The following is a 12,591-nucleotide window of genomic DNA, read 5'->3' on the forward strand; positions in this document are numbered from 1 at the left end:
CATAGGATCGGAAGATGTTGAATCCATGTGGGTTGAATTAAGAAACTGCAAGAGCAAGAGGAACCTAATGGCTGTTATATACAGGCCTTGAAACAGTCAGTAGAGATTGGAATCTGGCATGTGCCAGAGGACGGGAATTGTCACTTCACTCTTTAAGAAAGGAGGAAGGCAGCAGAAAGGAAATCATAGACTGGTTAGCCTGACCTCAGTGGTTGGGATGACGTTGGAGTCAATTGTTAAGGATGAGGTTATGGAGTACTTGGTGACACAGGACAAGATAGGACAAAGTCAGCATGGTTAAGGGAAAATCTTGCCTGATGAACCTGTTGGAATTCTTTGAGGAGATTATATGTTGGATAGATAAAGGAGATGTAGTGGATGCTGCATACTTAGACTTTCAGAAAGCCTTTGACAAGGTGCCACACATGAGGCTACTTATCCAGAGCCCATGGTATTGCAGGAAAATTACTGGCATGGTTAAAACATTGGCTGATTGGTAGGAGCCAGCAAGTGGGAATAAAAGGATCTTTTTCTGGTTGGTTGCTAGTGAGTAGTGGTGCTCCACAGGGTCAGATTTGGGACCACTTCTTTTTATGCCATATATCAATGATTTAGATGATGGAATAAATTACTTTGTTTCCAATTTTGCAGATGGTATGAAGATTGGTGGAAGGCCAGGTCGTATTGCAGAAACAGGTAGGCTGCAGAAGGACTTGGACAGATTAGGAAAATGGGCAAGAAAGTGGCAAATGAAATATAATGTCAGAAAATGCATGATCATGCACTTTGCTAGAAGAAATAAATATGTGGGCTATTTTCTAAATGGGGAGAAAATACAGAAATCTGAGATGCCAAGGGACTTGGGAGTCCTTGTGCAGAACACCCTGAAGGTTAACTTGCAGATAGAGTCGGTGGTGAGGAAGGCAAATGCAATATTACCATTCATTTCAAGAGGTCTAGAATACAAGAGCAGGGATGTGATGCTGAGGCTTTAGAAGGGCTCTGGTGAGGCCTCACCTTGAGTATTGTCAACAATTTTGGGCTACTTATCTAAGAAAAGATGTGCTGGCATTGAAGAGGGTTCAGAGGCGTTTTCTCAAGGATGATTCTGGGAATGAAAGGGTTAAACATATCAGGAACATTTGATGGTTCTGTGTCTGCACTCGCTGGAATTTAGAAGGATGAGGGGGGATCTAATTGAAACCTTTCGAATGTTGAAAGGCTTCGACAGGGTAGATGAGGATAGGATGCTTCCCATGGTGGGAGAGTCGAAAACAATTGAGCACAGCCTCAAGTTAGAGGGGTGTCCTTTCAAAACAGGGATGCGGTGAAATTCCTTTAGCCAAAGGGTGGTGAACTTGTGGAATTTGTTGCCATAGGCAGCAGTGGAGGCCAGTCGTTGGGTGTAATTAAGGCAGAGCTTGATAGGTTCTTGATTGGACATGGCATCAAAGGTTACAGGGAGAAGGCCGTTGAGTGGGGCTGGAGAGTGCGGGGAGGGAAGGATCAGTCATGATTGAATGGCCGAGCAGCCTCAATGGGCCAAATTGCCTAATTCTGCTCCTATGTCTTATGCTGTTATGGTATTTTTACTACGATCAATTGAAATACCTTGACTGCACACAGATGATCTCCATTTAAATAATTGTGTAATTTCCAAAACCAATTGGCTACCCTAGTGATGATTTGGTGTATCATATTTATTGTTGTTTCATACGTCAGGTGTTTTTCTCTTCAGGCTTTTAACTGGCTTTTGTCAAGCCACCCCTCCAGCTTGTGGCCGCATCGATGGACTGTGGCAATGCTGTAAAGCCATCTCAGATTTTAGTGAGATAGCCTGTTTGGACCAGGTGGGGGACGTCTTGGGTTGGGGCACCACAGGTGCAAGCTGGGGTTTTGTTGAGCGCCCCATTGGTGTAGTCATATTAAAGGGACTGAATACTTATGCAATCAATTATTTTGTGTTTTATATTTGTAATTAATTTGATCACTTTATAGACATCTGTTTTCACTTTGACATGAAAGAGTCTTTTTCTGTTGATCAGCGTTAAAACAAGTCAACTTAAATCCACTGTGATTCAATGTTGTAAAACAATAAAACATGAAACTTCTGGGAAGGGTGAATACTTTTTATAGACACTGTAACTAGAGCACTGCCACCAATCGTGTAGTGTAGGAAAAAAAAATCTCACAGGAAAATTATAAGAGGGAGTCTGCAAAACATCAAAACTGGTTCAGCAAGAGTCTTAGCATAAATACACAAAAGAATCTTTCCTCTAATGTCTAATTGCAATACATTTTTCAGTTGGCAAATGACAAGATTTGCATGGCAGAGACATTGATATAGTAAGCAAGCCAGTGAGGAAAATACTCTTCACTTTGTAGAGGAGGTTTTCAAGCAACTTCATCACTATAACATGAAACTTAAATAGAGTCTTTGTCCAAGTAGCAGTTGCATTAAAGAAGAATGCCAAATATTCACAACTAATTAAGGACAAAATCATTGTAAGAATGAAGAACAAAATATGACTGAGCACAGAGCCTTTCTTAGATATAATTCAATATTCTAGTAGTTTAGCAACACTTAAAATACTCTATGTAACATGATGAGAAGTTTGTGTGTGATGCCTCACACTATGGTGTAGTCGCTGTTGTATGTTATAACATGGATAATAGAAACACAGAAACATAGAAAACCTGTAGCACAATACAGGCCCTTCAGCCCACAAAGCTGTGCCGAACATGCCCTTACCTGAGAAATTACCTAGGGTTACCCATAGCCTTCTATTTTTCTGAGCTCCATATACCTGTCCAGGAGTCTCTTAAAAGACCCTATCGTATCTGCCTCCACCACCGTTGCTGCCAGCTCATTCCATGCACTCACCACTCTCTGCGTTAAAAACCTACCCGATACCTCCTCTGTACCTACGTCCAAGCACCTTAAAACAGTGCCCTCTCGTGCTAGCCATTTCAGCCCTGGGAAAAAGCCTCTGACTATCCACACAATCAATGCCCATCATCTTATACACCTCTATCAGCTCACCTCTCATCCTCTGTCGCTCCAAGGAGAAAAGGCCGAATTCACTCAACCTATTCTCATAAGGCATGATCCTCAATCCAGGCAACATCCTTGTAAATCTTCTCTGCACCCTTTCTGAGGTTTCCACATCCTTCTTATAGTGAGGCAACCAGAACTGAGCACAGTACTCCAAGGGGGGTCTGACCAGGGTCCTATACAGCTGCAACATTACCTCTCAGCTCCTAAACTCAATCCCACGATTGATAAGGGCCAATGCTCTGTATGCTTTCTTATCCACAGAGTCAACCTGTGCAGCCTTAAGCTTCCTATGGACTCGGACCCCAAGAATCCTCTGATCCTTCACACTGCCAAGAGTCTTACCTTTAATACTATATTCTGTCATCATATTTGACCTACCAAAATGAACCACATCATACTTATCTGGGTTGAACTCCATCTGCCACTTCTCAGCCCAGTTTTGCATCCTACCAATGTCCCGCTGTAACCTCTGACAGCCCTCCACACTATCTACTACAACCTCTGTGTCATCAACAAATTTACTAACCCATCCCTGCACTTCTTCATCCAGGTCATTTATAAAAATCACGAAAAGAAGGGTTCCCAGAACAGATCCCTGAGGCACAACACTGGTGACTGACCTCTATGCAGAATATGACCCGTCTACAACCATTCTTTGCCTTCTGTGGGCAAGCCAGTTCTGGATCCACAAAAAAATTTCCCCTTGGATCCCATGCCTCCTTACTTTCTGAATAATCCTTGCATGAGGTACCTTGTCAAATGCCTTGCTGAAATTCATATACACTACATCTACTGCTCTACCATCATCAATGTGTTTGGTCACATCCTCAAAAAATTCAATCAGGCTCGTAAGGCACGATCTGCCTTTCACAGAGCTATGCTGACTATTCCTAATCATAATATGCCTCTCCAAATGTCATAAATCCTGCCTCTCAGGATCTTCTCCATCAACTTACCAACCACTTAAGTAAGACACACTGGTCTATAATTTCCTGGGCTATCTCTGCTCCCTTTCTTGAATAAGGGAACAAAATCCACAACCCTCCAATCCTCTGGAACCTCTCCCGTCCCCATTGATGATGCAAAGATCATTGCCAGGGGATCAGCAATCTCCTCTCTTGCCTCCCACAGTAGCCTGGGGTACATCTCGTCTGGTCCTGGTGACTTATCCAATTTGATGCTTTCCAAAAGCTCCTGTACATCCTCTTTCTTAATATCTATATGCTCAAGCTTTTCAGTCCGCTGTAAATGTTTAGGATAATGTTTAGGAGAGCCTAATAGCATTTGTGTTTTGCACTCTATAAAGAAAGTGAGAAAAGAAATCACATGCTATCACACAGCAATCTCAATTCACATTATATCTGTTTGAAAGGTGCAAGAATCATTGATGAATTTATTCATTAATTTTCCCATACCATCCAGTCTCTTTTGGTTGCTTGTAATTTTTGGGGATCTTTGAAGAGATACATTTTCCAAGATTGTTCATGTTTAGCTATGAATAATCATTTAGCTAACTTCCTATTCAAGCAAAGCACCATATTTCACCACAGAATTCACACTAGGTCAGCTGCAGCTGTGCCATAGACCTCAATATGTTTGAGTTCAGTGTAGCTGAGCTGAGAAGAGAGATTGCAGAGACAAGTGTTGAAACAAGAGCAAAATCATGATTCATAAACCTATCAAGAAGAGGCAAAGACAACTTTAGACAATACAAGACAGTAAGAGGCTTGAGACTGACAAAACACATATGGACATGGAGAAGTGAGAGATTGGTCAGACTTTACAAGTGTGTAGTATACACTGAAGAATATCTCATGCAAATTGGTGAAAAAGTCAGAAGAGTCCATGATCGTCAAATGATTGCAGTAAGAGATTGATGAGAACTCACTGAGGAAATATGTGATGACGGACTATTTTCAGGTGGATATTGACCAGCTACTGAAGTGGAGACATATCAATAGTGAATTGTCAGGATGTAAGAAATTCATCAGATCAAGAAGTAACTACTGTACAATGGCAGAGAAAATGCAGTTAAGAATGTCTAACCATCTGAGAAAGCCAGTTAACAGACTAAATCTGTAATTGCTGCTTATCTGTGAAATACTTCCTCAAAGGGGGCAAACAATGTAGTACAGTTGAATGTAAATAGGTAAATGAGTGAAGTTTAAATGTGACATAATGGCATAACATATGTGTGTGTAAGCACATGTGTTAGTTGTACTTAGTCTGCAATACACTGCTATTGCATGTTCTGCAGCTCCTGGTGTCGCATAGTGATTATCAGAGGTAGCACTTGGCAGGAGTGTGACTAGTTTAGATATTTCCCCCAATTACGGTGAGAAAATATTTCTAAAGAACTTGCTGATATAGAACAAGGAGCAGCAAGGCACAGAAGCAGACACTCCAGCCCACAATATCTCTGCTGAACAGAATGCCAAATTAAATCTCTTCTACCTGCACATGATCCACATTCCTCTATTCCCTGCATATTCATATTTCTAAAGCCCTATTAATGCCACTAGCTTATCAACTTCCACTACTACCCATGGCAGCCCAGACCATCTCACACCTCATTCTTTTCTGAGGTTCAGTTTGAAGAATTGGTCCCTAAATATATGTTGTGTGGATTCCAGACTTTCATACAGTTTCAGCATCTTCTCCTGCTCGTCATTCTCTCGGCTCATCTCCAAGAGACACTGTATTCTTTTTGAGGTGTGCAAATGTTTTGAAAACCTTAAGTGTGTCATTCACCATCTATGTACTATGGTAATCCATGGAACTCCGCAATTTGAACCAAGCATTGGAAACACCAGGAAGGTTCAGAATTGGCACAACAGACAGAAAAAAAACATTGACTAGCAGCTGACCTCTAAATTGCCCGTTTTTTTCCATAAACAGGCCTGGCGCTGGGAGTGCGGGTGGCTAGGGAGCTTGGGGGAGGTGCGGGTGTTAGTAGCTATTTGACTGAATAGGAAACTTTCCTGATGTTGTATGCACTAATCACATGAGGTCATTGGAAATTAAAGGCTGGAGAACTGAACTCCAAAATGCAGCATTGGGGTCAGATCAACACTCCACAACCTTTATTGTTATGATTGGACTACCTTGCAAACTAGTGGTGGACAGACACCCATGTGCAGTAATATCCTCACAAACATGGTGTCCACTGCAAGCTGTCTTATATGCTATGCAGATAACACTTTGGAGTTTCCAGATAATCATAATGCCCAAAAGCTGAACACCAACAAACCAATATCTTATCTATCATAGATTAACATGGTTTAATGGTTAATTTAAAAAACAAGAATCAGTTTCATACATTTCCTTTGTATGATATTGCTGTACATCCACTCAACATTCATGCCAACATCATGGTGCTTTAAAGACTTAAGAGGGTGCTGGAACTTGGAGCCAATAACAATCTGCTGGAGGTACTCTTTGGACCCAGCAGCATCTGTGGGGGGTAAAGGAACTCTGCATCAGCCCTGCGACATAAATAGTTTCTGAAGGAAAATGTTCCTTTTCAAATTAATTTCTCCCTCACTCTCCAAAATTCAGCTCACTAGCTCGCTAGCTTCAAGTTTGACTTTAGCTGCACAGGAGTAAATTTTACATGCAACAAATAAATTTTGCACGTGCAAATATATTAGAATACCAGAAATACATCGAAATAAAGTAAGAGAAACTCTGGGCAGATTGACTGGCTGTCTCTAGTAAATGCCAGCCGTGTGTAAGGCCTAGAGGTGGTGCAAGGCCTTGCAAGGGTTACATTCTATAATCTTGAGTAAAGTGCTAAATATCCATGGTATTGCAGGATGCTCCAATAATGTTGTTTCAAAACTTAGATTCACTGGTCATCCTTCCAGAATTCTACAGTCCAAGGTGCTTGAAATTTCACACAATATTACAAATGCTGACATCCAAGTTTTACAGGATTACAGTTACAGGTTTTGATTTATATTGCACTCCCTCAAGTTACTTTGTAATGCTAACTTTTGTATCGGAGGAGATATTGCTAAATATTACAGTTGTTTAGATTCTGAGCACTGGATCTCAGTGGTGCTATCAAGCAGTGCTTCCTAGTAGCGACTGACAAGCACCTTTTATGCTTTGCTAGTTTCTGTATAGAGTGCCGCCCATAGGTTTGGAAACCTGCAGGCTGCTCCATAACCAGGAAGTACATTCCTAAAGGTGCAAATTAGCTAATTTGCTATTGCTATACTTCACCTTTACCACATTTGTAAGCCTCAGACAACGTACCATTCATTGAAGAATATCACAAAATAACCTAGTACTCACACAGCCCCTTGGTATTGAATATCTTGAGACATAATTGCTCCGGTTTCCAGCCCACACCCTGAACTTGATTATAACTTCTGTAGCACAGTGGTTATTGCATAATCCATCACTCCACCTACAGACACACAGCAATCCAATCCTATACCATGCTGGCTAGAACACTTAAATGCAGTGGCCCAGAGAGATAAAAAAAAATTTAAATTCAACAGTAGAGATGGGAGGGGATTAAGGTCCTGGTGAGGGGGCGGGGTGGCAAGAGAGATAGAGAGAGAGAGAGAGAGAGAGAGAGAGAGAGATAGATAGAAAGAGATAGAGACGGAGAGAGGGAGAGAAAGAAAAGGAAAAAGGGCAGGAGAGAAAGAGAGAGAAGAAGAGAGCAAGGGAGAGAGGGGAAGGGAGAGAGAGATACAGAGAGACATGTAATATCTTGATGCAGGGTTGGAAGAAGAACAAGGGATTATATTTTTCTGAACACTTAAATAAAGGTATATGATTAACTGTCTGGTTTCCACAAAAACTCTGCCATTATGTTCAGGACTTTCATTAAGGTAGCTTAGGTGCTCACCTGAATTAGCAGGGAAAACCAAGCGAGTATCTAATGTAGGTGTTGCAGTTTTAATATAAAACACAGATGCAGGGATACAAATCTGTATTTTACATGTTACTACTTAGCATAACTTGCACACACCTGGTTTAGCACAATTTAAAGGGATACTCATCTGCAAGCGCTTAGAATATTAACCATAGTTATTTTGGCTGGATTTTATTTCGGTGAATTGTACTGCTCTGGAAACTGCCGTAGTCCTGCTTTAATCTGCTTCAAACATTTCAAGAGGTTTCCCCAGTATATAAGGGCTCCACACACTTAAAGAATGGCTATTCCTTTCTGATTCTGGAATAGGGCAGTCTGGGCTTGGAAAGTAATGTGTGCGCAGGCAGTAGCATCCTGAAACACTGCTTTCCTACATGCTTTCAGCTGGCAAGACACGGTCTTTGAGAATGTGAGCAAAATGGTCTGCCAGTATTGCCTTGGACTCTTTCCAGATTATAGAAGGCAGTATCAATCCTTAAGGACCTCTATCACCCAGGACATGTCTTCTTCACATAGTTATTATCAAGGCGGAGGTACAGGAGCCTGAAGACACACACACAATGTTTCAGCCATCTAATATCTGAATGGACAATGAACCCATGAACACTACTTCAATCTTCCCCTCCTCCTTTTTGCACGACTTATTTATTTTGTTTCTTTTTTATATATTCTTATTATAATTTATAGTTTTTATTATTATGTATTGCAATGTACAGCTACCACAAAACAACAAATTTCACAGTATATGCCAGTGATATTAAACCTGATTCTGATTAATTTATCAATAAGTTGCTGACATGATTTTTTTGCCAAGGCTGGTAAAGTTATAAATATTCCTGACGGCCACTGCTATGATTTGTAAAACCATGTGGTGGTGTGATGATGTATGCCATTCATGTACTTTTACATATAACCTGTAATGATTATGTAAACAACAAAGAATACAAAATCAAACAATATATTTACAATACTATTTAAATACTACTGAAATACTAAATACACTCCAGCCACCTGCAGCCAGCAGTAAATGTCTAATTGTCCTGCCACAAATGCAAGCTTCCCCAAGTTCATACTTTGGCTGACCACAGCCATGCATGATTACAACACATAACATTAAGACAGCTCCTGTGGCTATCCTAATCTCTTGGGTGTCTAATCACCATCAGCTCAACATAGAAATGCATAAAAATTTCCCAGAGAGTCACTAAATGACTATAATCCAGAGTTTTCCATCCCTGAACGACTTTGATGCCGCAAATCAAAATCTGCTTCTTGATTTTATGGCTGGGGTTCAATTTACTTTTAGCCAATGAGCATGGAATTTATAGTGTCATGGTGAGGTGGAGAGAAAGACCTCAAAGTCAGCCTTTGATTTACCACAGAGCAAGGAGGTCTTCAGTCATCTGACATGGAAGATTTTGACAAAAGTTAGAATGGACCGACAGCTGTTGGCTACCTGCAGTCAGAGCTTATTGGCTTCAGATGGTTAATCAACACTGCAGCTGATCTAATCCTTCCTCTAAGGTCTAAACCAATACTTTCAACGGTTGGCAGTCGTTCTTTTGTGTGAAACTTACGTTGCCTCTGCAGCTTCAGCACGGATCATGGAAGCCTCTGATATTTAAATCAGAACCCCAGAAGTATTTATTTGTGGTAAGCGCTCTACAGGTGCCCAACAGCAGGCTTTTGGAATATTGCCAGGTACTGGTTGACATGGAGACAAGAGAGGAGATGTGCTCACAGCTTGTTTCATTGAGATTGCAGGCTGGCAGGCAGAAGAAGCAAGCTGTGAATAGGAAGGGAGCCGGTCATAAACAAAACCTGTCAAGTTCTGGTGTGGGGCCTGGAGTGAAGACGTAATTTGAAAGAGGAGGATTGCCCCATTGTAATTGAGAAGTGTGATTGGAAAATATCAGAAAAGTTAGGTGGCAGAGCAAGTGCTGTGATGAAAGAAGAGTAAAAGAGGAGTACATTTACTGTCACGTATAACCACTGATAACACCGCAGAACTAATCTAATGGCAATGGTCAGGGTGTTGACAATCTCAGCTGCTTCACTCATGTAATCTATCTTTAAACATCTATGAAAAGACAACCCATTTGTATGTATAAAAATCTGCATTAAGATTTGTTTTGCTGGGTGATCAAACATGGTTACTTATGTCTGCAACAGACTCTAAGCCCAAATCTTCAAACTGCAGCGAAAACACTAAATGATACATTCACTGTTTAAGATAGGGCTGGCTGTAAAAAATTTTTAGCCCTCCAACTGCTGGGAATGTTGGCTAACCTACTAGTGGTTTTGAAACCTGGCTTGGCTTGACTTGGACCTCTCTGTCCTGAAATCACGTAGGAGGTTGACTCACTCCATTCACCCACAGCTCAGAAACTGTCCAATATTAAAATCTACCCCTCAGATATTGAAATACACTGTCATACAGACAGCATGAGACTTTGGAAAATGTATTGTTTAAAAATCAGATCAAAACACTAAAACATATGAGACAGTTTATATTATGTTGCTGGTGGTTTAGTGAGGAAATGTTGCCCATCTGCCCTTTGTTCTTCAGCACATTCTCAACTACCATGAACTGCCACTGTAACTGGCAAGTTCAGAACATTCTAGAGGTTAGATGTTAGTGAATCTGACTTCCTGATTTGTCACTTCACTCTGTGTTAAGTTTAATTGTGCTAATGCATTTTGTCAGGGCCTACTGTTCTGAATGCAAATGCCAAACTACATTGAAAAGATAAATGTTTTAATAGTTTTAATTTATATTAATGGTCTTTAATTGCATCATACCAATTAAATATTGTTTAAATATGTATAGTTAAATTTTTATGCATTTATATATTTGTTTGTTTGTTTCTTTATTTATAAGTATTTAAATCTATCTTAACACTATTTAATTGTCTCCAATAACCTGAGTCATTTAGAAAGTTTCATAGGCCTCAAAGGACCAGTGGGCTTTAAGGTTTCACTGACATAGAACATTCTATGTCATTCTACAATCCAATCCATGGGATTGCAACAGGGCAAAGCAGTGCATTGGCCAGGTCAAAAAACAATCCATTATTCCGAAGGTAGAGGAGTTAACAGGACAGTAAAACTTCAACTTAGACTTTACATGAGCCTCTAAAGAGAGGAATGTACACCAATTTGCAAACTGCTCAATTTAAATTCCAACACCATAAACAAGATGACATGCTACATGATGGTCCATTACAAATATCAGGCAAAAAAATCCATATAAGGTTCCTGCTTGATATATACTCAGACACATAAGAGGGAACTAAGCCTTTGATGACACAAGCCTTCCTTCTCATTCCTCTTTTCAGTAAATGTCCTTTTTCCATGAGCTTCTATTAAAACATTACAATCAGTATGAAAGAGCAAATATCTGCTTTGAGAGGAAGGACGCATCTAAACCGTTGGCCTCATGAGGCCAGTGCCTCAAAGAACATGCAAGGCCAATAAGTCATGGGTGGAGGTCCTCTTTTCTAAGGAATTATTCTCATGCTTTCAATTTTTGTTTGTCATTCATTTACTTACTCAAACATACCTGATGACACTCCAACATTACATCCCACACGCAAGCTCTGCTCCTCTGCTATCATTTTAAAATACTTCTGTTCCAATCCACAAGACGACAAAGATTAGAAATGGCATAATCCAATGTCCTGTACACTCTTGTATTAATTATGGCTTAAAACATCAGAGGATAACTTCCTAAGAAATGTAACAAATTCTGTTGGCATAACTTGAATAAGTCTGTTAAAAAAGCCTGTTAGTAGCAGGGCAATGAATATTTCTTCATATGTGACATTTCCAGTCAAAATTTAACAGCCAAGGAGGGAAAAAAAATGATGAGTTCTGTCCTCACCTTCACCTTACGTTTGACAGTAACAAGATTTAACAAACACACATTGCACTTTTTGAAGCCTTTTGTTAATTATGGTGCAAATATTTGAGAAATATGTCCACATATTGTTCAAAATTACATTTAAGACCCAAGTTCTGTTTTTCTGAATCAATTCCTGGATTCTAGTCTCTAAGACAACATGGCATTTATTCTCTTTTGTGGTAATAATTCATGTGCTACTCTGTTTTGTCTTAATCAGCAGTTAATCCATTCCACATCTTTCAATTCTTTTCATCTTATCGTCCAAACTGTAATCATGCAACCTCAAACGTTGAAATATAACATTTAAATTTTAATCCACTGGACCTTAAAATAAAATGGACAATAGAATTTCTTTGGAAATCATTTTTCCCATCAAGAATGGCCAAGCAATCTGAACCTTCTATGAAATTTGTTCAAAGAAAAATTACGGTCTCCACGTACAATTGTAAGGCTACAGACTAGCATGCTATTGCACGGTTTTAACAGAGACTGACCTTGTGAAGTCGTCATCTCCCATGACATGCCGAGGAACTGGAGAATAACGTCCTGATGTGATTGCTGGCAGTGGATATGTGGGTTTGCTCTCAACTCCACCCATGTAATTCATACCAGTGTTCACATGATTCTCTGTGAGGGTTGAAAATGCTGCAACGCAAAGATAAATGCATTGAATTAGCGAAGAACAACAGAGCCAGAGTAAATGTGACTTTTTACATATTGCCCTATAGCAGCGTATTG

At 40.1% G+C, this 12,591-nt stretch overlaps 1 protein-coding gene across 4 annotated transcripts in view; it reads right to left on the reverse strand.

The window, feature by feature from the left end:
* Window positions 1–12,591, reverse strand: part of dlg3 (discs, large homolog 3 (Drosophila)) — a 404,637-nt gene that overhangs the window by 193,186 nt on the left and 198,860 nt on the right. For 3 of the 4 annotated variants that reach the window (XM_063060832.1, XM_063060831.1, XM_063060830.1), the window contains exon 8: window positions 12,348–12,498. In XM_063060832.1, coding sequence (XP_062916902.1) covers window positions 12,348–12,498 — 151 coding nt within the window. Of the gene's footprint in view, window positions 1–7,357; window positions 7,442–12,347; window positions 12,499–12,591 lie in introns of those variants that run through there. The other variant, XM_063060834.1, reaches the window with a different exon arrangement.

This window comes from Mobula hypostoma, chromosome 10 (genome assembly GCF_963921235.1).
Source record: "Mobula hypostoma chromosome 10, sMobHyp1.1, whole genome shotgun sequence".
Lineage (NCBI taxonomy): Eukaryota > Metazoa > Chordata > Chondrichthyes > Myliobatiformes > Myliobatidae > Mobula > Mobula hypostoma.